The following is a 26,413-nucleotide window of genomic DNA, read 5'->3' on the forward strand; positions in this document are numbered from 1 at the left end:
TAAGCAAAATTTGAGTAATTTGCATGAGAAAGTAATATGTACAGATTGAATTTCACTTAAAGGCCCCTAAAAGTGTAACTCCGGCGAAAATTGGCCCCAGGGTCTTTATCTGCATTAAAACACATCAAATAAGCCGTGGAGAAAGTATTTTTCGTTGATCAACCACTACAGAGCTTGCCCCGGTATACACTATAGCCCCAAATCGCAAACAGTAGATTAGCTAAGGGCAGTGAGCCAAATGCTTCCCCAGCAGCATTTTGATTTGCTTGGATACTTGTGTTTCTGTAAGATCTTACACCTTTAAATGGACTCTTCTGTTAAAGCTTAACCTAGTCCGTAATGTTACTTATAATTGATACTTCTACTGCCTTAAAAGTCATTCTTCCGTTGGCACCTAACCTAGTTCTTAAAGTTCTTTTCATTTGTATACTTCTGTTGCGGTAACTGGTGTACAGATGGCAAATCATGTGTTGTATGGCAATAGAAATGTTCTTAACCCAGTTTTAATGTCCTAAGATCTTTATTAGCTAATCTTTATATTGTATTAACAAAGGCATGTTTGTGTGCAGGGAGGGGTAATGATGCAATGATACTATGATACTATGATGCAAGGTATAAATGTGTGTGTGAGAAACAACTGATTGTCTCTTTGGTGCACAGACTTTGTCACTGTATCTTGATTGCCTGATGCATACAAACCTCTCTGCAGGAAGTAATACACTACTAATGAGAAAGACAAAACCTTATCTCAGACATTCAGCATGTATAGATATTTAAGCAAAATTTATTCCACACCATCCAGGTGGCCATATTACATCAAAATAATTTAAAGATGATACCAAATGTACATGACCAGCACACTTTAAAAACTGGTAAATTATTGCAATTGTTGAAATATGAAATAATGCAATTGTTGCAATATGAAATAATGTTCAGTACCTGGAGTAGAGGTCATACAGGTTCTTAAGATACTGCTCCACGTCAGAGTGTCGAGCCTCATCTAACTTTTCCTTTACATGAGCCTAAAAAAAAATCAGATAAACAAGTATTTCATATATTTGTTTTTAAGCCAAAACAGACCAAAAAATTCTGTGAATCATAGCCCTGTGCATTCGCCATTAGCTCTGTGTATTTTCCGGACTATAATTCGCTATTTTTTATATAGTTTAGCTGGTCCTGCGACTTATATATCAAAATATATATTTTATGTAATTTAATATGTTTTTAAATGTTAGTCCTACTTAGTCATACTTTCCGTAAATCCTCAAATTATGTCTAGGGTCTGCTATTTACTTAGACTGCGCAAAGCACAGGTATTTCTTTGGGGCAGGCAGGCTTGTATTCGATGCAGGCCTTTATTTCTTACATTGTGCGTTTTATTGTGAGACATGCGTTACGTTCGGAGCGGCATACAGGCTATCAAAAGCAGAAGATTTTCAGTTTAGTTTGGGATTTAATTTACTTTTGGACTGTTTTATTATATTGCTAAATGTTGAGACCCATAAAGACGTCATATGACTACCCCCCACAAATCCTTTATGACGAGTTTTGACGAGTCTGTTGTATCAATAAAGACGTGTTTTGACGATGACTAGAGCAAGTACCGTGTTTGCCTTTGTAACAAATAATCTGATCGGCAGAGCCGAAACCTAGCAACACCAGGCTAACCAATAGGAGTGAGGGATACATATTCGCGGGGTTTTCCGAAGTTTGACGATCTAAGTTCTAGCCTCTGAGGGGAAAAAAGACAAGTGCGTCAGCTGTCAGACTAGTGACCTGCGAATGTTGACATTTTGACGATGGCGGCGCGAGTGTTCAGGAATCCGGAAGATGCAGCCTTTTATATTGAGAATTTTCTTGATAACGAGTCTGATGGGTCTGATTTTTCTGGGTTTGAAGATGATTTTATACCCTCGGAGGAAAGTGACAGCGAAAGTGATGGTCACGAAAATGTCACTGACGAGATGAGAGAAACGGGAGATGTAGCCTGGAGTCGTGTTATAAGGGACCAAACAATCAATCAATTTACTATGGATTCGGGACCGAAGTTGCCAAGGACATTCAATGTAGGAAATGCTACACCTTTGGATTACTTTTTTCTTTTTTTCGTCGAGACAATGTTTCAGAAGATTGCTACTGAAACGAACTTGTACGCGGAGCGCTGTGCTCAAGAACACTCGCGAGTTGATAGCCTCTGGTTTCCGACTGACGGCGCCGAGATGAGAGCTTTTTTTGGATTAAATATCCTGATGGGTGTTAATCCGAAACATGAATACAGTGATTACTGGTCCACGGATCCATTCCTGGGTGTCAGCGGGTTTCAACGTGCCATGACTGAACAGTGCCAGTACTTACACTGTAATAATGCTGCCACACGAGTGACGAGAGCTGATGCTAGCTATCATCCGATAGCTAAAGTTGCGCCGGTGTTTGAGATGGCACGTCAAAATTGCAAGCAATTTTTCAACACGGTCGTGACATTTCTATTGACGAGGCTATGAAAGGGTTCAAAGGCAGAACAGAGCTTGTAATGTACATGCCTAACAAACCAGAAAAGTTTGGAATCAAGTTCTGGGCCCGGTGTGACGGCAACACATCTTAGATGTCAGACTTCAAGCTTTATTCAGGGAAACGGGACCAGACACCTCTTCAACGGATCCATGGTTTGGGATACAGGGTCGTGCATGATATGACCAGGGATTTGATAGGCCTCAATCACTGCGTTTATTTCGACCGCTTTTTCACAAGCATTCCCCTCTTGCAGAGTCTGCTATCAGATAACCGTAGGTGTAAAAATTGTTATAGACTTGAGCGTCGGCATGAGACGGTGTTTGGCTGTGCCACATGCAACACACACATGTGCAGGGACTGTTTCCTCCAGGTGCACCAACCTGAGGAATGAACTAAAGGTGTTGTTCATCTGATTTGTATGTATATATTATGTATGTATCTATATAATATCTGTTTATATTATTGTTATGTCTAATTAGTTGGTAAACTTGTTGTACATCTGATATCTTTATCTATTCATATTATATCTGTTTTTATATTATTGCCACACCTAATGAAGTGGTAAAGGTGTTGTTCATGTGATGTATACTTACCTTTATATATTTATATTATATCTGTTTTTATATTATTGTTAGTCCTAATGGGTTGGTAAAGGTGTTCATATGATATCTTTATCTATTTATATTATATCTGTTTTTATATTATCGCCACAACTAATGAGGTGGTAAAGGTGTTGTTCATGTGATATATACTTAGCTTTATATATTTATATTATATCTGTTTTTATATTTTTGCCACACCTAATGACCTAATGTGGTAAAGGTGTTGTTCATGATATATTTATCTCTATCTATTGATATTATATCTGTTCTTATATTATTGCCACACCTAATGAGGTAAATGTGTTGTTCATGATACATATTTATCTTTATCTATTTATGATATCTGTTTATCATATTATCTGATTTTGTTTCAGTAAAAACAGATATTAATTGAAACAACCAAACACTGTCAAATCTGGTTTTATTTCGTATAAGATTGATAACTGATAGACTGAAACTACAACACAAAACAGGTCAAATAGGCTTGAAACTGTTTTGTACCACACTTATTACTTACCCCTTGGGGAATCTTGACTATAACAGACTACAAGATTGGTAAAACAGGTGTGAAATAGTTCATTGCCATATTTCCCATTACTTACCTGATCATGAGAAGACCCCTGCTGCAATTTCCATGTGTACAGGTACAGGGTCTCAATACCATACTTACCATTACATACTTACATAATTATTTTCAGATAGTCCATAATTTCAGGTTTCCAAAGATATATAGCATGACTGAGTTTCTCTAAGGTCCATGGAGTGTAAACATCAAGTTTATCACCTGGCGAGTTTAGAATGCCCCCCCCCCCCCAAATTAATTACAAGTTAAAATAGACTAAAACTGTTTTATACTATACCTGGTGATATTTTCATTGTCTCAATAACTTGGCCAACATATTGGAATATTTGTATGTGTGTACAAAGTTCATAACATGTATATATTAAATGGAGAATATGTTTTATTTTAAAAAACTAAACACTAGTTTAGAGAATTTTAAATGTTCCAATGATGAGGACTTGCCTATATATTATTTAAAACAAATGGACTTTGTCATAATAGATAGCTCAGAACCTCAGGTTTCTAAAAATATATAACATGACTATGTTTCAGGTAAGTTGATGGAGTGTAGCATTCATTTGTAATCACCTGGTGAGTTTTAATTGTTTTATTCAATAATACTCCATGGGTAGCCTTGGAATGTTCTAAAAGGGTAGTTCTATAAGGCATTCCATGGGGAAAAGGCCACACGTCAGGGCACCCAGGCCGAAGTTAACTATACAGTAGGCTACATAAAAATGATCAAAGTATTTAGCCTATACACAGCAGTAGACCTGCATCACTGTATGAAACATTCCAAAAACATATTACATAGAACTGCAAATCATCTGATTTTGATATGTTCAGATATCTAGGCTATATTTAACATTTATTTTCTATTTGGCCTGTTATAAAATCATGTATTGAACAATTTAAGCACAGCTCAGCTTTAAGAAACTCAAATAGGCTACATCCATGCTTAGTATTTTGTGTTCATTAAGGCTTTTTTGAACTCTTAGCTGTAAATCCTCTGATTTTAATATTTACAGATATCTAGGCAATATTTGTAACATTCATTTTGTATTTGGCCTGTTATGAAATCAATTTAAAACACATTGTGAAACGTAAAGCCCAAAGTTGTAAACATGCAAATTTGTGGCAAATTCAAAACTGGATTAGGCCTACTCTGGAATGGCTAACTGTACAGGGGAATGTTTTACACCTTTGTGTTCAGTAAGGTCTACTGTTTTTCTGATATATTGTTTGTCATGTGTTGAGGGAAGAGTTTGTGAAGTATTCCATCGAGATGAATGGGTAGAGAGATGGCCTGTATGTAGATGAACTGTATGTAGAATATTATGATTACTATTACTACATTAAGTTACTTTTCTCACGGACCATTTACCACAGCAACTCGAGGCTAACATACATGCGATACATGGGTATGTCTGTACAGGCGATGCATGGGTATGTCTGCATGATGAGTAGGCTACTTCACGAGTAGTTCAACAGAGAAGAATGGGTGAATTTGGATGCACTTTCTTTCTTGTCGTGCACGGTCACTTTCTCCACTGCGTAAAAGACTAAATTAATTCGTTATTAGTTGGACGCAAAGCAGAATATTGAAATTAGGGGGAGCACCAAGGCCACAGTGGCCTGTGATCCTCCGATTTTCAAAGGAGCAACGACAGCCATGTAGAAGGCTACATTAAAATTCTGGAGGACAACATTAGGCAGCCTGTAAAGAAACCCTGGGGTCCATTTCCCAAAAATAGTCACTGACTACGATTCATCTTCCTGGTATTGTCACTGCCAAATGTGCCAAAATGTAAATTTTCCAAAATGAAAAACATTAAAAGACAATAAAAAAACATTAAAAGACAAATTAAAGACAATATGACGCTTAAGTGACATTGTTCTACATGTCGTTATTGTTAGTCCTGACGTCCTGAACTAATCAGTTTAGGATCTTCATTGACTTTAGTCATGATTTTAAACCTTACCTGTAACTTGTTATCAAAAATGCTCTGGATGAGCTTTGCCATCACTGTTTCTGGGCTGCAAAACACCTCCCCCACTTGTTTGTTGACACGCTGACATAAAACTGCAGTGTCATCAAAAATGTCATTGCACATGTATGCACCCTGAAAGGAAAGGAAGGAGGATGCTCATTTCCAGGACACACAGTTATAAAAGCATTCATTTATCAGTTATCTGGTCTTCAGATTTTACCCAGCATTTTTCAGTACTCACCTCCTGACACTGCTTGATATAGACATCTACACAATGTGCATATCCCTAAAAAACAGAAACATGGAAAATGGTGGTTCAATACACAGACAAGGAAGTTCTCAGTACATGGATTCCTTACAATACATCAGTGGTTTGTCAACTTTTTAAAGCATGGATCAAGTCTCGCGACCGATCTCTCTCCAACTGGTGAAATGTGTTTTTATTTCGGAAAATGTTGTGGAGGCAGAAATTGTGTAAGCTATGTCAAAACCAAAGGCATTAATGTCAATGGCAGCCTTTGATAATCTGATTTATTTCTTTCCAAAGGATAACTAGCACTCATACAATGTATAACTGGCGCTCCTGTGACGAAAAAAGGCTGCATGGTGTTCTGTCACTGATAAGCTTATGTACAGCATATTTCAAACTCATCATTGCAAGAGGCAGAGGTTTGAGTTTGCATAAAGAGAACATTCACTTTCGAAGGAACATTAAGGAAACAAAAAACGCTATCTTAGACACACTGGATCCAGATGGTGGCACGGACATTTCACAAAGCCCTATCTCTCCAGATTTTGCGAATCAGTAGTTATCTGCTTGTTTATTTTAAGTATTTTTCGCTAAACACAGTCTACCGTATGTATCGTACAGTCAACAGGCACTTTTGGACATTGGTTCCAGCTATCCTGACATCTTTATCAACGTAATCCCAGAGATTACATCAGACAAAACCACTATACTGACTGGAAGTATAAGTATAAGTATACTCTTTTGATCCCGTGAGGGAAATTTGGTCTCTGCATTTATCCCAATCCGTGAATTAGTGAAACACACTCAGCACACAGTGAAGTGAAGCACACACTAATCCCAGCGCAGTGAGCTGCCTGCAACAACAGCGGCGCTCGGGAAGCAGTGAGGGGTTAGGTGTCTTGCTCAAGAGCACTTCAGCCATGCCTACTGGTCAGGGTTTGAACCGGCAACCCTCCGGTTACAAGTCCGAAGCGCTAACCAGTAGGCCACGGCTGCCCAAGTAACCTTAGACGGGCCAGAAGATGTTAGCAAAGAGGATCTTGCGGTGGATTGTATTCGGATAATATTTGTCTTATGCAATATGTCTTATGTCAGCATTTATATCAAGAAAAAATTATTTGCGTCTCATGATTTTTTTCTTTATATTTTTGCATTAAAGCTGCAGTTGGCAAGTCTGACAGATTGAGGGGGCTTAGCCAAAATGTTAAATGTTTACTATGCTCATGCCCCTCCCCCACTACCACCGAGCACCCTCTCCTCAAGTTTGTGCTCGTCAGTGCGCATCAGACTGCACCAGACTGTGATTGACAGTCAGATCTCACACAGCCCTGCTCTGATTGGATCAGAAGAACCAGGAGTTGTGGATTTTTGCAAAACAAATAACAGGCTCTAGGTGGAGGTAGAAGTGTGGTTTTTTTTCTAAAACCGGCTGATTTATGTTGTTCTGTCGGAGCATAGTGTCGGTTTCAGTGAATATGATAAAAAAAATATTGCCAACTGCAGCTTTAATGTCACTAGGAAGCAATATATTATATTATATTATATTATGGCATCTGGCAATATAAGAACCATGATGGTGGGATACTCAGGCTAAGCAATTTACAAAAATGTTTGTACTGACATACTATAGGCTAAATAGTTTAGATTTTTGCCCAAAGTTGGAGACCATGTAGAAATGTGTTGCAATTTAAAAAAAGGTTTACTCGGGAACCGCTTGTTGTTCAGATGCATGCGTTATATCCTCGTATTCGGTAAGGTCTGCTGTTTATTGTGATATACGGTTTGCCTTGTGCTCGTATGCAGAGATGTGTGCAGAATGCAAATATGACTACATTTCATGTAAGTTCAATGTTAAGTTTCTCGCAAATCATTTATCACAGCAACTTGGCGTTAATATCATTCCGCTCGTTCACATGGTATCTGTGTGATGAGTACGCCCCGAGAAATTTAGTTGAACCTGGACTTGAGATTTTACTGGCGCACAGCAGCTCAATACTAGGCTAGTCCTGCTAATTATTCAGTCTCATATCATGTATTTGCCAGGAGATGAAAAATAATTCTAGTGGAATAACATTTGGTGCGGAACACTGCAAAAAATGAATTCTAACCAAGTGTTATTAATCTTATATTAAGATTAAAAAATCTATTTGGTATTATTTTTAGTATGAAAAGACTTACCTAGCGCCCTCTCAAAAGATCATTTTGACTTAATTTAAGAAGACTTTAACTTATTTTAAGGAGTCTTATCAAGACAAATTTACTCAACGCACTGGCAGACAAATTTGCTTGTTTTTAGGACAAATTTGCTTAACACACTGGCAGACAAATTTGCTTGTTTTCAAGATGAGATGTCTTAAAATATGTCAAATGATTTGACAAGAAAGAGCTAGGTAAGTCTCTTTATACTGAAAACAATACCAACTAGTTTTTTTTTATCTTGATATAAGATTAATAACACTTAGTTAGATTTTGTTAGATAAGCAGTTTTTGCAGTGAAGGAGATGGAGCTGAGCTCCGGCAGGGTGTGCTGTGGACCTGAGAGGGTGGAGCTGCACTTGTGAGCTCCGGCCCAATTTAACCTCTGCGAACGGCACTTCTGCCATTGTCTGAGCGGCCTTCTGTAGGCGATTACTGAACTAGCAACTTTCTAGTTTTGGTAGAGGTACTATAATATTAGAATCAATATTAAGACATTAGTGGCTCGTACCATTGGAAAGCTGAGGCTAAAATCTGGCCTTAAAATACCCTGATCAAGCTGCAAACTGACAGATGGATAAGACACTCTACAATCAACCAACCCTCACTCAACCACCCAGTCAGTCACTTTTTTTGTACAGTAGTGAGAGACAGCTTAGCAGTCACATGTCTATTTTTACCTTAAAGTGAAGGAGGACAGCAGCAACCTCCCGCATACGTCCAATCTCCCCCCTGCGCTGGGCATTTGTGAACTCCTGAATTAGCTGCCGTTCCAAGTCATGATACTTACCTGTAACACAACAACACTGAATCACATACATCAACAGTCTGCAAAGGTGTTTGGACAAACTTTCTAGAAAATAAATCTAAACATTATATATTAGGTTTATAAATGTATTTGAAACATGCAAAATTCAAATGGTACTTATTATTGTTTAAGGGGTAATAGTAAAATTCCATAGATTGATTCATTAATTACTCACTAGCGATTTTAGCCTTTACATCTGCAAACCTGCCAAAACAAGGAGAAACAAAAGCAGAAGAATGAAAGAACCATTGAATGAATCGTACAATATACCGACCAAAGATTTCAGAGTAGCCGCATTGTGTTCAAGAATCTTTTACTTTTTCAGAGTGGGAGATGAATAAATGAACATTGAATAAGCACAGTTGGGCTAACTACAACCACTCAAACATGCAGTAAAGCTAATTACCAGATATACACCAATTCTGTGTGTACATACATCTGCATTAATGTATTTTGAAAAATAATATTCCCTGACTTTCCATGTCTGGAATAGACTTTATCAAATTTCCATGATATTGCATAAATTCCCTGACCTGTGGGAACCCTGTATTTTAAAGACAAACTGAAGCCATTATATTTCAGATAATTATATTTCACAAACACTTTTGCAGAACTATGAGACTTATGGGAGACAATAGCCTAAGTTAAAACCAATGCTATTTATGACCACCTATACTACGCCTAGACAATAATTTGGAGTGAACCCTTTTAACCTAAGAAAGTAGGTTATAGCTTATAATTTTGAATAGTCTATGCCAGTGTTTCTCAAACTTTTTTTCTGGGGACCCACTTTTTAAAAATGACAGACTATCGCGACCCAACTCGTGACTGTGGTAGTTAACAAACTAGATCAGTGGTTCTCAAACTTTTTCTTTCATTCCCCACTTTGAGGGGGCATTCTCGAGCCCCACCTGTCCCTCATCGCTCTAAGAAAGTGGTAGGTTGAAGCTTAAAATTGTTTTTAAAAAAAAGTTCTAAATATATCCTCTTCAACAGAGTTAAAATCAGCTGGTGCTGCAGATATAATAATAAATAAATACATAACACACATACATATTTCTGTTTTCCAGCAACATATTAGGAAGCATAGGCCATTATACAGCATTGTACAATATATTCAATGAAATGCCAACATGTTGCATTAAATGGATCCATAATCCAGTCATACTGAGCACTGCTGGTAGGGAAATATTTTTGAAATAAACTTTGCAGGGATGTGATGTAGGCCTACTGTTGAATACATGGGATCACAAGAGTGCCTCCCAATCAGACGTTTCAGCGATTTCGCTCAGAAATCTCAAAGGCATAATACTGTCGCGATCGAAGCGCCTGTCCCATACTCAAGTTTTTTTGGTGAATGCAGTAATCTTATTTGCTAGGTGAGGTAGGTGCTTGTCTTTGCCTTGTAACTGGACATTTAACTCAAATGTATCGCTAAGATATATCAAATATATCGCTAAGATAGGCCAGCTTCGTCAAGAAATGTTCATTAATGAACGTGCTTGCAGATTCAAACATGCGCTTTTCCTCCAGAGGCGACTCGGAGCTCAAACACAGCACTTTACCTCGGGAAAGCCACCTTGCCTCGCTGTGAAACAGTACAGCCTTTTGGTCAGCTACCATCTCTTCGCAAAGTGTGGAGAATAGACGCGCTTTTAAGGGCCGGGTTTTGATGAAATTCACCACTCTCACAACAACGTTCAAAATCTCATGTAGGTCGGGACTAACTAAGCTGCCTTGACACGAGCGCTTCCCTGTGAATATCACAGTTCGTCCGTTGCGCATCGGGTGCTACCTGGGCCCAGGCTACAGATAAAAAATAAATAAAAAAAACTGTTTTTCACGTCAGTTCGCGCCCCACCTGGCATGTCTCCGCGACCCAGTAGTGGGTTTGAGAAACGCTGGCCTATGCCAAAGTTATGCATAAGGTTACGCTATTTATTCATTCACTCGTTTTGTCAAACTCACAATTGATTTCAAACCATGATCATTGTTGTTTAAATGTATGCTTTCATTATTCTCCAATTTATGTAGGCAAGCATCTAATTCTTTTTCTCTCGATGTAATATTTTATGACTTTCAATGAAAATCCTGTAGGTGGTGGAAATCGAAAACAAATCCTCTAGTATTCCCTTACCTTTACAACATATATCTTTTTTTTGTCAATCGTCAAGCAGACATGAAACTGACCTAAGCCTCTCTTGAATAAACTAAGGCAAGATGCAGCTAACCTTGAGGTAAACATTGAACAATGCACAGGGGTAATCATCAGACTAGTCTTAAATTATGTACGCGTACAAAATGCATATCAATGGGTTTGTTATTCAGAATGACTTCTGTTAAACTGTTCATGTATCAAACCCACAAAACATGCATTGGCATGGATAATAATTTTGCCATATTTACCAATTGAAGTTGCTACCTCCACTGTCAACTAGGGCTGCCACTTGTGTTAAAAAGTCCTGTTCGATTTTTGAGAGATAAGTGTTCATTGAATCGATTTTAAAATTGGTGAAAAAGGTGAATCCACGGACAACTAACAGGCATTAGGACGAACATAAAGAGGGCGCTTGAAGACGCACAAGCCAGCAATATTTCTGATGATTTATTGGCATGAAGTTTCGTGCACAATGACAAACAGGAGTGCAACATTCTCGAAAAACAATAAGCCGAGTGGACTGTCATAACATCAATGAAAAACATTACTGCAGGCTTCAACGTGGCTGTGTTTACGGTTAATGTTATGTAATGTTTAATGTTAGCCGAGTCAAAGAGACTGGTTCTTTGCATTGGCTCCCAGAAAAGCCTCTAATCTATGGGTCAAGACTGGGCATTACAAAGAATGTGATGCCTGGATTGAACAGGTATCTTTGCAGAACTGGAATTACAAGTTCGCATCATTTGGTGGATGTATCAGGATCTCTTATAGACAGTGCCACATTGGCTGTGTGCATGGGAGTGAAGTCCTTGCGTATGGTACCGTATTTTCCGGACTATAAGTCGCACTTTTTTTCATAGTTTGGCTGGTCCTGCGACTTATATTCAGGTGCGACTTATATATGAAAAAAATTATATATATATATATATATATATATATATGAAAATGTTTTTAAATGTTCATTTATATTAACTGACATGAACCCTACATGAAACATTATCGTCTACAGCCTTGAGAGAGCGCTCTCAAATGCACAAGTCGTGAAACACACGTGCATACTTAAATCCTCAAATTACTGCCGGGATTCTATTTATAGCTGGGCCTCAGATTCGGACAAATAAAAGCCAGTATAATTTTGTTTCAATTTAACTCATAAAATAGCTCTTCTTAATAATTTATATGGTTGGTTTAATATTGTTGCCAACGAAGTCATTGTCCTACACCATGAGTCTCCAACACATTGCTCTCAAGCTACCATAGCACGCAGCCCCAGGTTAACCTACATTTAAACACAATTGTTGCTGCCAGGCATCAGCCTACGAATTTTATAAAAAAGTAAACCATGCATAATTTAAAAAATAACTAAATTTAGGCTATCTTAGACCTCTTTGGCTATACAGAATAAGGTTTCCCTTGCAGCACAGCACACGTTCCATGAATGAATGAATGAATGCGGAGGCCTTATCTCGCAATAAGCGGATGGACATCCCGACACTCTTTCATACATGAAACTTAATAGTGACCCAATGCCATTGATAGCCTACCGGTATGCTGCTCCAAACGAAAAGTATAGGCCTATGTCTCACAGTAAAAGCAAGAAATGAAGGCCTATAGCTGACTCGAATAGGCTACAAGCCATGGTCCAAATAAAGGTGCTGTGCTTTGCCCAGCCATAAATTCAGGATTCACGATAGTCTGTCCCCTAAACATTCCTCACCCGTTATCTGGACATGCATGAAAACATTTGAAAACAAAACTCACTGCCATGTAATATTTGATCGCTGTTTTGCTACTAATTATCTTTCACGTGAATACGCACAGAAAGTGAAAGTAGGCCTACTATGCGCTCCGTGTCCGTAGCTGTCTGTTCACGTCCGCAATCGATTATAACGTTCCTCAAATGGAGAACACATCCATGTTCTCTCGCGTTATATTATAGGCTGTCATGCTTCTGTGTTTGCGGTTCCTGATCGCTAAACGTTTGTTTTCCTTTCCTGTCGATAGCGGTTGATGTAGAAGCACGTAATAGGCTATAATAATTTGACTTTAGCGGTGACAAATCCTGCTGAGAGAGCAAAGAGAGAGAGGCACCCCCAAAGTGGTCCTGCGCGCGCGCGTGTGTGTCTCTGCATGGGGTTCAATTGAAGTCAGAGTTGGTCCGCTTTCAGGCCGCTCCATTATTAGATTAACGTCAGACAGCACTGTAAAATGTGTGGGAATTTCTCGCATTATGATGGCTAGCGTTACGGTATGCTCAATACTTAGTAATAATTTATGCGCAATCCCGCACTGAAATTTAGGCCCTGGTTTTAAATGCGCATCTTTTTTTTCTCTCGCTCTCTCGGCGAGCATTTGTTCTGCTGCCAGCTTGTGCCAATACGCTATATCGTCCAAAATGCTTGATTGCATTGTCTACATTTTTAGCTAAAATTTCATGTACCACATCAGCATTTTTGTTCAGTGAATCTTTTGTAAATTGCTTTACAATAGCGTCGGGCACTTGTCAGCAGCCTTCGGCTTGCCTCTTGCCACTATTCACTCCTTCGTCTTCAAGATTCCCTGTAGAATTCTCAATATTTTTGGCCTCAATGTGTTCAGTTACATAGTCTGTCTGTTCTTAGTCTTGGATTTTGTGAAATAAATTTATAAATATCACCTGCTTGCTGCAGCTTCGGTCTGCACGTCCTTTTAAAACCACATATTTTTCTCTCTCGAGCATTTAATCTGCTGCCGGCTTGTCTCTCCACATCGTCCAAAATGCTTGATTGCATTGCATTCTCCACATTTTTAGCTAAATTTTCATGTACCATATAAGCATTTTTGTTCAGTGAATCTTTTGTAAATTGCTTTACAATTACCGTCGGGCCTATATGCCTATTGCCTGGCTTGCCTCAGCTTCGTTCACGTCCTTTTAAAACCGTCTTTTTCTCTATCCTGAGCATTTAATCTGCTGCCAGCTTGTGACTCCACATCGCCCAAAATGCTTGATTGCATTGCATTCTCCACATTTTTAGCAAAATGTTCATGTATCATATCAGCATTTTTGTTCAGTGAATCTTTTGTAAATTGCTTTACAATTACCGTCGGGCCTATAGGCCTATCGCCTGGCTTGCTTCAGTCACGTCTAAAACTGCATCTTTTTCTCTCTTGTGAGCATTTAATCTGCTGCCAGCCTGTGACTCCACATCGCCCAAAATGCTTGATTGCATTGTATTATCCACATTTTAGATACATTTTGGTGTACCACATGGTATTTTCTTTCAGTGAATCTTTTGCTTTGCAATGATCTTCAGAAATATGCTCACCTGTCAAATGGTAACTCCTGTGCAATCAGATGCAGCTTCTGAATGATGTCTGCAGCTTCCTTGATCTTCATATACAACAGACAAAGGCCAGTTGAAAAAAAAAACAAGAAACAAACTTTTAATCTACAATACCGCTTAAAACACTTCATTCTTACAGGCCCCAAGGACAGGAACAGCAATATAAATGTTGGGCCCTATGAAAGAAAATAATTTTGGGCCCTGCAAATGCTAGGCATGTCCCTTAGATGATGACTTCTGGTGAATTTTGTGGAAACTAATTGATAAACTTAAACAAATATTAGTCATATATGATCGCATATTGCAATGCAGCCTATTAGCCTAGGCCTAAAAAATCAACTCATTTATAGAAGAGCAAAGGAGCCTATATACGCAAAACTGGTGAAAGGCCATTATGATCATTTTGCCAATAATGACCATGGATTTGTTTAGTTTATAATTAAAACTTAAACACAGTTATCATTTTGACTACAATATTTAGCCTACTTGTTGAGAATATAAGTGTTGTCTGGGGTTCTCTATAGTTACAAACCAATGGTCTATGTACACAAAGCTGTCCTACAGTTACAAAACTTTTTTGCAGGTACACAGACTTTAGCACCACCTTAGGGATATGTATTGTATGTGGGTGTCATGACTTGTAACTGTAAAACTGATTTGTGACTGTACAAACAATTTACAGTATTACCCATATATCCCTCACTTACAAATTTATTCTACGGGTACAAATCATTCCACAGTTACGTCTTTCAATTACAAATCTATTCTGCAGTTACAAATCTCTCCTACAGAGCTACAAATATATTTGAGACAGATTTGATGCTTTCTTGTTGATTAGCCAATGGTGGTAGTCAAATTTAGGAATTTAAGTTCCCTATCCAATCAGAGTCAGGAGGCAAGCCATCATAGGGTGTTTATCGACCGACAGAGAACGCATTCTTGAACCAGTTCCGTTCAGAATGGTTTGAACCTTGCTATCTAGTGAACCGAACCAACCCACATTTCCACCAGTTTTAAATCGAACCAAGGGTGCGTCATCAACAACGGGTGTTGCATGCAAAACAAAAGTTAATGAGATGAATAAACGGGTAATGATATGAACATTTATCCCGTAAAAACAGCAGAAATTACCTGTCTAAAATGCTTGTTAACGTCTGCAATATAGTGCTAGCTGACTAGTTTTGTTTACTTATAGCAACAGTTAATATGGACGGAAAACTCAAGCTTTTTTCTCAAGTATTTTATGGTTCAAGCTCCAAACCAATGTGCCACGTTCCAAACCATTTTTTATTCGGTTGAAATGCTCCAAACTGTTCAAATGTTGGTTCACGAACGGGAACGGAACCGGTCATTGGAAAAAGGCTAATAGTGGGTGCACCACATGAGGTGCTCAGTTGTGTGGTCAAATTGAGATTGAGATGTAAGTGAGTTGCATGCTGACCTTTTCAGGATTGTTGAAGACATCGCTTCGAAGGTCCCCATCAAGAAACTCATTAAAGTAGGTCATAAGCCTTTGAGCTTCCACTGCCCTCTGACGTGGAGTGTTCACACCCTCTAGTTGATCACCAAGGTGACACACTTTTGTGGCAACATAGCTAATATGTTCATCAAGTTCCTGAAAGTGCTGGAAAGCCACCTGCAATGTGGATAAGAGACGTTATACATTTTTTCCGGAAATTAGATAACTATCCATTTCAACCACTAAGATAGTATTCACCTGGTTGCTCCTTTGTAGGTCTTGGACTTTGTGAGCAAATTCTTTGGCCTCCCGGTGACACTGCTGCTCCAGCTTTTCTACCTTTCGCTGTATTCTTTCATCTAACTGCTTCAACTCTTCTATGTGGTTCTCAAACTCCTCAAGCAACCTGCCCAATTAGCACAGAGGATTCATCAGCATAAGACAAGCAGCAGTGACTTACTGTACAAGTTTGAACATCAGGGAACTCCTAAATGCAACCCCTAAAACAACTACTTATGGGTAGTTTTATAATCAGGGTCATAATAGGTCATAATGAAGCGCTTAACATTTTCTGCATGTATCCTACCTCAATGACTAGACTTAGGAACGCCTTGACAATTGGAAAGAAATAAGTGCAAAACTACGATTTGTTGGCACAAAACACAGAGTGAAAACACAGGGCTGTTCCTTTCCTGGTAATTTGCTAATCACTGTTGGACTGCTATACCTTCACGCGACATTTACATAGCCCCACACATTCCAAAGGGCATTCCTTGGACTTGGTGTGCTCTACTGGTATAACCCCCTCCCATCTTCAATGCATCGCCTTGGCTGTAGTGGACCACCATGCCATCTTGTTCTCAGTTACTATTTCCCTACGAAGGCAGCATGCCAAATGGACAATCACACTCAGGAACATCAAACATGTGCGTATATCCATGCTGTCCAACACCCTAGCACCTGCAACACCCCCACCCACCCACCACATCCCCTCAACCACACAGTTCATGCCCTGGTGGAATACTTCAAAGGTGCTACAAAAAATTCTGATCCCACCACAAGACATTTAAAGACCAAGTTAAGAGCTACAAGGAGGCTCTCTTGCAGGCAAAAACTCTTAGCACACTTAGGACAAAAACAAAATCATCTCAAAGTACTCAACTATCATCTGACTACTTCATTAAACAGATAGGGTTCATCAATTCTTATGGTTTGACAGTTCCATGTTTGGGAAACAAAGTGTCATCTGCATTATAATTTTATTTTAAAGATGCAGTCGGTGATTGCGCAGGAAGTCATTATTCAATGACTGATTTTATTTCTGAAATCTTCCTTTAATGCTGACAACATAAGCTTCAATTTGATATGACTGGTTAAGAGGTTTATTGCACGAAATGCTTTGAAGATGAGTCATGAAAAAATAATGTCACTTCAATCGGTACATTTGGTGTGGACAGCCGGACGCCACCTGCACTTTGTTAGAGTTTAACTCGACTGGAAACCATACAGCTGGATAAACTGAGGTACGATATATTTTAAATCGGTTCTACTTATGGTTAATCTTAATTTATAGTCCTAAAATAGTGTTATATGACAGTATTTGCTTTCTCATCAGCCTCGACATTATGGCATAGCGGGGGGCCGGGGGGCTAGTGCACAGTGATGTAAACTTTAGCTAGCTGCATTACTCTGAACTGCTTGCAATATTCTCATTTTTCATTTGACAATTTCATTTAAAAACCTGTTAGTACATATAACCTGTAAGCAAGTTTTCCTAGTACCAATTAGCTTGTTAGGTAAGCATTATATTGGCAAGTCAGTATAGCACACCAAAGCTGAATAAATCAACGGGCGCCACGTTTCTAAGTTGCGTTACGTTCTCTGACATTAAATAAGTTGAGCGATATTTTTACTCCTCTCAATATGTAGAAAACATGATGTGAAATCACAGATTCTGTCAGAAATGTAATTAACTTATTGCTTTTCCTCAGGTTGTTACCTTACTAGGCAGTTTGTAGTAAACTATTTTAGCTTGCTAACTTCTGTGTAAATGACAAACATCAGACATGCTAGTCTCAACATTTTCTAACATGGCATGACTTGAAATAGACGATAGCTATTCTACTCCTCTTAATATGTAGTTATAGAAAACATGATGTGAAATCACACTGTCAGAAATGTCATTATTGCATTTCAGCAGTTAGTTACTAGGTGAAATGCAATCTGTCTACTGTATATCTTGATGCCAGCCAGGCAATCAGATTTAGTGTAGCTAAACCCATGTGTATAAATAAAATGACTTTGTATATAAATAAGCAAATTACTATAAATAAAATGACTTTTCATACTTCTAAATATTGAGTTACTCAGAATGTTCCAATAGTTTAGGATACCTCTTCTTGTGTGTGCATGTGCATACGCATCTGTAGTTTTGTGATTTTATTTTTTAAATTGAAAAATAAAAATAGAAAAAAAATAATAAAAATAAGCCTGCACTCGCAATGCCGAAGATCATGAGGGGATGGAGGAAGGAGGTATAGATTTAGGTGACGTGCGTAGGGTGGTGCAGATTGCCACTAAAACACTGTGTGAAATAGATGAAAATGAGGAAAATTCATTTTAGGTGAATGAAATGAAACTTTGACAAATTTTGGATATACATTTAGAGAGACTATTCATTACTATATCAACATATGCATTTTACATAATTTCATAGAACTGATCCTTCTGATTACAATGGTATGTATTACCTTACAAGAAATAGGTTTTTTGTGTGAGGAGGTCATCCGGCACCAAAAATGGAATGTTCAGCACGGGCACAAAAGGGTTAAAGTTATTAGCAGATGCTTTCATCCAAAACAATGTACATTATATTTTAACCAAAGACCAAACGACAAACACCAAAGAGGTAGCTCATCCCTCCTTTCAGTATTCCCAGATAAATCCCACACAGGGTTTCGTTTTTGTTAAACTGAGATGATGTGACAAAAAATGTTAAGGGCTTGAAATCGTGTACAATCGCTGACTGCATCTTTGATTAAAGCCATAGATTAATTCTAATCGAATCTAATCTAATCTAATTCTTTTGGTCTGATAGATAATAGATAGTCTTCTGTACACTATAGCAGGGCTACAGGAGGTGGCGTTTAGAGGATTTTGCATCTGAACTCTTCATTTTATTATCTGCATAATTAAAAATATTTAGTCATTTGAATATTTCATATTGATCGTCTTTAATGTCATTACAGTGGTGGTGTGTAGGTCTAATTGACCTATCGCAAGCGCCACCCATCGAAAGCGGATAAGCCAATGGCAGTCCAGAAGCTCCGCACATAGACAAAGCCCGACAGCTTCACCTTACGGCTCCATGTATTGTTGTCAAGCAAATTTATACATGGAGTGGGGGCATGCTGAAATAATGTTGTCCCGGGCCCAGGTGTGATGCACGCCGACCCTGGGTAGTCATACCATAGTAGTGACACCAGTAAGTGGGTGTCTTCTTTTACCTTTTGGGATCAAATGCCTCTGCTCCTCCTTTGGATCCCCCTCCTGGTGTCCTCCATGCCAGTCTTTCAATGTACTCATCAGCATCAAATGGTTCCTAGAGTAACAATAAAAGACTCTGTTTTCTCTGTGTTCAGTTTTAGAAAGCCATCATGTATCCAGAGCTTTAAGTAGATAGGAAGTCAGTGAGTGAACTGGGAAGAGGGTCAATGGGGAAGGATGTAATGAGACATAATTGGAGGTCATCGGCATAGCAATGAAATTGAAGGCCATGTCACGGATGACTTGGCCAATGGGCAGAATATATATAATGAATAGGAGGGGCCCAAGAACAGAACCCTGGGGGACAACACAAGTGACAGGGGATGTGGAAGACTTGTGTGGACCCAGAGTGACAGTGGAATGGAGGGCTATGTCTGTGATACCAAGAGCTGACAAAGAGAACATTATGGTTGACCGTGTCAAACTTAACCCTCTAACCGCCCATGTCGCAATATTATGACAAGTGTCATTACTGAATAAAACAGACGATAGACCCGAATACAGTGTAAAATCTCATTTGTACTCTTGACCACTAGTTGGCAGACACCCAGAGCTTCGATACAAGCTCAACCTTTTTTTTTCAAAGTTTTCAGGAAGCACGCGAGAAACACACGAAGAAGACGTGCATTTCCTCCATAACGCGAAAGCAGTGTGGGCCATAGTTTTGCACAAATTGAAGCAGAAATACACCAAATGTTGAAAAAAAAAATTCACGTGTAATGAAGTCTTGGATCTGCACCTATTCTGATTCTGAAGGAGAATATCTGCCTTTTGGAGAATATGATCGATCGTCTATTGACTGATAGTCACGGTGCGTCTGTGAATGGAGGTACGTCTTTGCGACAGTGTCCACTAAGCATACCATGCTTATTTCGACCCTCTGCCCAACATAGCTGGAGGTGCCAGTGGCAATAGTGATGATAGTGTCCGTAATGGACGTGGTATAGACAGCAGGAGTTGTAAAAATAGGGCTCTGAAGAACTACAAAGTCACCCGCGATAGGAACTGATTTGACCAGGCTACTTTATTGTATAGTAGCATAGGGTTTGTGATTATAGTAATAGTTTACTATTGTTGGTTTACATGTGACTGTTTTCCTGTTCAATTGTTATGTGGGTGAAATGACAAAAAAAGAAAGTAAAACTGCTCAAATATGTTCAACATCTAGTATTTACTGAAATGTGCATAATTCACGGTGGTTACCATCCAGTGACGTCATAATATGCCAATTAGATGAGTACATTTACCCCCTTCATAAACTTCTGTTCATACTCAGTGATTTTCACATTTACAGTAGGACTTTATCCTTTAACCACCTGCAAGCCATGGCCTTTTGAAATTTGGATGTAAAAATCCAATTAATTTTTTTAAACCCTGGTGGCTAAAGGGTTAAGCTTAAAAGTCCAGAATGATGAGAATGTTTGGTGAACCGTTATCAACAGACAGGAGGTTTGTTTGTTTGTTTAATTTAAGGCCATTTCCGCAACTAAAGCTATTTAATGGCCAGAGCATTGTGTTATAGAAACTTGTTTCTTAAAAAGGTCCCACCTTTTCTTAACTTGTATGTTTCTTAAAATCTATGCTAATAAGATATTCTAAAACCTTCAAAAAGGTGGGACCTTACTAAAAACATCAGCTATAGAATTTTGATGATAAAATTGTTGTCTTTTGGTTTTCAAGGCAGGGCAGCAGATCAAAATATGTCTCACTGACAGGGGCGTTTTGCAAAATTGGCATAAAGGAGGATCTTCACCACTCAATAGAAAGCTATGAGTGAATCTTGAATGTCCTATACGACATCTGGTATAGACTATTTGATCGTGTCTGGATTGAAAAGACAAAAATAGTCTCTTCCTTACAGTAGGATGGATTTCGTATAGCTTGTTGTTGGTACATTGGTCCCATTCAGATTGCCACTTATCTGTGATGTAAGAGCTCAATATAGGTTTAAGGTCTGAGGCAGGGATTTGACATTCTGTGACTTTTTAGTTGAGGGCTTGCTTAGCAGCACTGTCCGCTTTCTCATTTTCCCCTCAGACCAACATGGCCTGGGACCCAGCAAAAAACTAAACTCAAGTTCTGGTTCTTTAGACGTTCTAGTTTATCAAGGATGTTGACAATAATAGGATGGTCAGTTTTTAAGGATTCCAATACCTGGAGACATGATCTAGAGTCTGTAAAAATGAAAGACTTAGTCTGATCTATATATTCAAGTGCCAAATATAAGGCACGATCCTCAGCCGTAAAAATAGAACATATTCCTGGTATTCGTAGTCCACACTGATTCTGTCCAACTACCATTGCTGATGACACACAGTTATCCACTCTGGAACCATCAGTATAAATCGGAATGTGGGAGAGGAAGTGACATCGCATGTCCACATACTGCTGCTGGTACTCATTTGGATGCAGGGCTCTATACTAACATTTTTTCCCAGGAGCACCCAAGTAAAAATCTGGGGGCACAGTCAGTTCTGTAACTTACACATAATGTAACTTTATACTGCAGCTAACAGTTAAACATGAAGTGCACCAATTGCGAAGATTAAGAATGACTGACAACATTTAGAGGAAACAAGAATTTAAAAAACATCAGTGGCTACTTTATTTTCAGTCCGTTCTATCTACATTTTGTTATTGTAAAATAATATAATGCATTGCCATATTAGCCTGTATATGAAGTAAGCTATCCTGCCAAATGTAGGTCCCTAGGCCAATTTATTGATTTGTGAATCCACCTGTAGCTAATCCAAATATGCCCATGGTGACCTATCTGACTGCATACTGCCCATACTACTAAAACCGTGAATTTTCTCTTCCTCAAAACCCAACATAGTTTAATCAATGATATTTATATTTATTTGAAATATCTGCATTGATGGGGGCAGTAGACAAATGGTATGCATACTTTCGTTTTGCACTTCAGCTTGTATTCGGTGTAAAACAAACAAGCATGCATGGAAGCCTGGAGTTGTCTGTAGCATTCTACCTTTGAAGGAAACTGGAGTATTACGGGAGGCTACTTTTGTGCCTGTTTGCTACAGCTATATTTTGCATATTGCAGCCAATACGTCAACTGGGCTAAAAGGCATGTTACCTTTTCCTTCTCTCACTGCATTCTCAGAATCTCATCCTGTTCCTCATATATCCGATGAATTCGGTGGATTGAAGAAGTTAGTTCTACTTCGCATTTTGGCCGGCTAGTCTAACTTTCCGCTTTTTCTGCGCGCACCCTTGAATATGATAGAAGCAACTAGCGGGTCACAACGCGAAACTGCTAACGTTGATGGGAGGTGTAGTTTTTATGCTGCATTGGCGACTTGATTTTATGGTTCTTACCCAGTAATGTTTTGCGATGTTGCAGTGTATTTTGTAGACAAACATTGACTTTATTACAAGTAATTCGCACCAGTGCGCCTAAATATTTTTTTGCACTCGTAGCCATTATTTTTGCGAGTGAAATGGGCGCACTGTAGAGCACTGGGGTGGGTTCTTGATTTCTTCCTGTGACTTAAATCCTTAACAATTTCAGGTTGTCTCAAATTCCAAGGGGGAATAGAGCAAAAATTAGTTACACTGTTACATTAGTTACACTGTCCATGTTAATGTTCAGATCCTCAAAGTAGGGTCTTATTCGGATTCCAAAAGGATTATCTTTGTATGCTTTAAGCTTGACTGCATATTGAAGAGACAGCTTCAAGCGCCGATTTTGAAGTGAGGGTTCACTTGCCTCCACATAAAGACTCTGTACTGGGGAAGTCTTGAAAGCCCCCAGAACCAGCCTTAGACCTTGGTGATGAAGTATTCAACATCTGTATGTATGATTTCCTTGCTGATCCATAAACAATACAAGCATTCTATAGCATTAGCACAATGTGTTCAGCCCCCCACTTTGTTTTTGCCAATACTTTTATAATGTCCAAAGCTCTGAAGCATCTATTTCTCAAACACTTCATGTTCATGTTCCGGGAGAACAGAACAGGGCGGCAGATCATATGCTCACGAGGAGCCCCAAATTACTAGCCTGGCTCCGCCCTCCTACGTACTTTGTATAAGTATAGGTATAAGTATAGGTATAAGTATATATACTTTTTTGATCCCGTGAGGGAAATTTGGTCTCTGCATTTAACCCAATCGGTGAATTAGTGAAACACAAACAGCACACAGTGAACACACAGTGAGGTGAAGCACACACTAATCCCGGCGCAGTGAGCTGCCTGCTACAACGGCGGCGCTCGGGGAGCAGTGAGGGGTTAGGTGCCTTGCTCAAAGGCACTTCAGCCGCGGCCCACTGGTCGGGGCTCGAACCGGCAACCCTCCGGTTACAAGTCCAGAGTGCTAACCAGTGGGCCACGGCTGCCCACTACGTTTGCCCTCCTACGTCAATTTTCATTTCCCTTCAGTAAGTCGTCTGGGTCTGCGGTATATTCACGGGTTTTCTCCGGCCAGAATTTTGCAGGTCCAATCAGCAAACAGAGGGAGTAGCTGAGAACGATGACGTTGAGGTTGTGCGCTAGTTTGAGCATGACATACGTTATGACCAAACGTTAGTGATTGGTTATGGCAGATCCAAAGTGGCTCTGGGCAGATCCAATAGTATTAAACTTCAACACCCGCATTCAAGGAAGTTAACGCTTGGCAATGGAAAGTGGCCAGACTCTGTACATTATGAAATATGTATGAGAGTTTGGTAGGACCAGGCTACCCCATCACATTGGGAGTTTTCACCCACAGGTGGTGGAGGAGGTGTGGCAGCGCTTCGGGAAAGCTCATGTTGATATCTTTGCCTCGCGCGAGACGATACACTGTGTGACGTGATTTTTTTTTTTTCCCTGACCGAGAGCGATGGTCTGCTGGGAATGGATGCTCTGGCACATGAATGGCCAAAGGCCTGGCTGTATGCTTTCACCCCGAAGGCATTGATCCCAGCGATATTGGAAAGAGTGAAGAGAGACGGGCACGAAGTGATTCTGATAGCCCCTCATTGACCCGATCAGATTTGGTTTTCCGGTTTGACCCTGGTCTGGTCTCAACTCCTTCATGGACAAGAAATTATGCTCAAGCACTTGTTTTGGCCTCACACAAACAAGCATACATTTGTAAGTGCCTGAAGCTCAGATCAAATAGAAGTGGTCAGACAGTAACCTACAGGACCAGCAATAGCAAAATAAACTACAAAATCACAAAGCCCAGAAGATGGTTGAGTATAAATTAAAGTCCAATAGCAAAAGAAACCTCAGCGGTTGGCAAAACGACCTTTCTTCGAAAAAACACCATGCCTGATATAAATCCTTAGAGTCATGCCAGTATTGCAGTGTTTGTATTTTGTATCTCTGATTCTCCCTGATGCCACAGGATTAAGAAAAAAAGATGATTTAGGTGGAACTGGCAGGAAAATGTGTGTGATTAAAAGTTTGAAAAGCTCCAGGTTCAGGGCCAGGGACTTGAATGAAAGCTCAGATTTTCCTCTTTAAAATGATACCAAATAAAATCAGATGCAAATAAGTCTTTAACAAAGGCCAATAGCAAGATAGACACCTGCGTCCAAAATGTGTTTTTTTCAATGGGGGAGGGTAACTTTAACAGCTGATAACACTAATTTAGCTGTGACTCCAGAAGGGTTATCATACAAAAATGCAAACTACAGACATATATCTTTTCAAAAAGTATAAGCAACCTTTGCCACCTTGAGTGGTACCGACATCTCATCTGGCCCATGGACTAAAAAGGTTAGGCGCAATGTTCATTTCGGGGCGGGGAGGTTGTTGCTTTAGCCTACTAAAAACACAAATGTAATCACTGATGCCATCAAAACCATTAGTCACACTTTCCAAATATGACAGTCTGCTAACGTTGTCGTAAAGGAGATCAATTGAATATGTGAAAACGACTGCACGGAATTAAATTATCATTGAGACCATGGTAAAAAAAATGTACCCTGTTAAAACTGCCGAAGTTTGACTGGTTTGACCACCAGCTCGTTAGCCAACGAAGGCTAGATGCTAACCTAATAATGGCACAACATTGCACTAACGTCACGTAATATTGAGCGACAACAGTGCTCTTTACAACATATTATCATTACACCGAACAAGATCACCTGCGTTATATCTAATGTTTGGTGACGGTAGCTTCACTTACCTCAAACAGCTGGGCTGCTGCAGCCATTGTGTTAACCCTTGTATCAAACCCCGCAAATAAACTGTCTAAAAATGGTTCGAAGGTTGGCCAACCTACAAATGTTAAAGACTAGCAATCCCTGCTAAATGTATGTATATGCCAATATGGGTTAAAACCCAATTATATATCGCTTCCTGTATTCTAGCGTAGCAGTTCTTTTTAGTTCCGTCATTCTCTGGTTCCGTGGAGTAAGCGACAATTAGGCAATATGGCGGCAAGAAAGCGTCAAAATAAAGGTAGGCAGTCTATGGAACGATCCAGTAGTAGAAGTATTTCAACGTTTTTCACGAAATGTAAACATCGTGCTGCAACTTCTATAAAGTCTATGTAAATGCATCTGCAAATATTGTAATTGTAGCAGTTATATTGACTACATTATTGAATTTGACCCCATGCAACGCCTTCTTCTTCTTCTTCTTTTTGTTATTGGCGGTTGGCAACTATTTCTTGTGCATTACCGCCACCACTGGACTGGGGTGAGGAACAGGAGTGACTATTCTGTACTGCTTTATAAAACAAATAAACAAACAAACAAAACAACAAACAAACAAACAAAAAAAGGTTTATATCCTTTTAAAAAGGCCTGTGCTTTTCAAAAAAGAAAGTAAGAAACCAAAAATTTCCCCTGAGTTTCAATACCATGCAACTCATTTGAGTTGATGCAGCGCTGCGCAGACCTGACTTGATGTTATGCATGCTGGGTGTAACGCAATGCATGCTGGTTAGAAATGTTGTTCGACCATTAGACATTAGGCGAGTTCGACTTGAGGCAGATCTGTGCAGATCTGACTTGATGTGATGCATGCTGGGTTGAACACAATGCATAC

At 39.2% G+C, this 26,413-nt stretch overlaps 1 protein-coding gene across 1 annotated transcript in view; it reads right to left on the reverse strand.

Annotated features, from left to right (window-relative positions):
* The window catches only part of exoc5 (exocyst complex component 5), a 68,954-nt gene extending 43,007 nt beyond the window's left edge, over nucleotides 1-25,947 (reverse strand). The window contains exons 1-10 of the mRNA XM_076275106.1: nucleotides 25,548-25,947; nucleotides 19,367-19,461; nucleotides 16,119-16,266; nucleotides 15,843-16,037; nucleotides 14,384-14,448; nucleotides 9,096-9,124; nucleotides 8,793-8,902; nucleotides 5,908-5,952; nucleotides 5,658-5,798; nucleotides 940-1,022 (exon numbers count right to left, since the gene is read on the reverse strand). Of these exons, the coding sequence (XP_076131221.1) occupies nucleotides 940-1,022; nucleotides 5,658-5,798; nucleotides 5,908-5,952; nucleotides 8,793-8,902; nucleotides 9,096-9,124; nucleotides 14,384-14,448; nucleotides 15,843-16,037; nucleotides 16,119-16,266; nucleotides 19,367-19,461; nucleotides 25,548-25,574 (938 nt within the window). The 5' untranslated portion in view covers nucleotides 25,575-25,947. The remainder of the gene's footprint in view (nucleotides 1-939; nucleotides 1,023-5,657; nucleotides 5,799-5,907; nucleotides 5,953-8,792; nucleotides 8,903-9,095; nucleotides 9,125-14,383; nucleotides 14,449-15,842; nucleotides 16,038-16,118; nucleotides 16,267-19,366; nucleotides 19,462-25,547) is intronic.
* Between the last annotated feature and the right edge of the window lie 466 nt (nucleotides 25,948-26,413).

This window comes from Alosa pseudoharengus, unplaced genomic scaffold (genome assembly GCF_046254945.1).
Source record: "Alosa pseudoharengus isolate Yale_2024_CS ecotype anadromous, Long Island Sound unplaced genomic scaffold, YU_APseudo_1.1 YU_APseudo_1.1_scf_8, whole genome shotgun sequence".
Taxonomy (NCBI): domain Eukaryota; kingdom Metazoa; phylum Chordata; class Actinopteri; order Clupeiformes; family Clupeidae; genus Alosa; species Alosa pseudoharengus.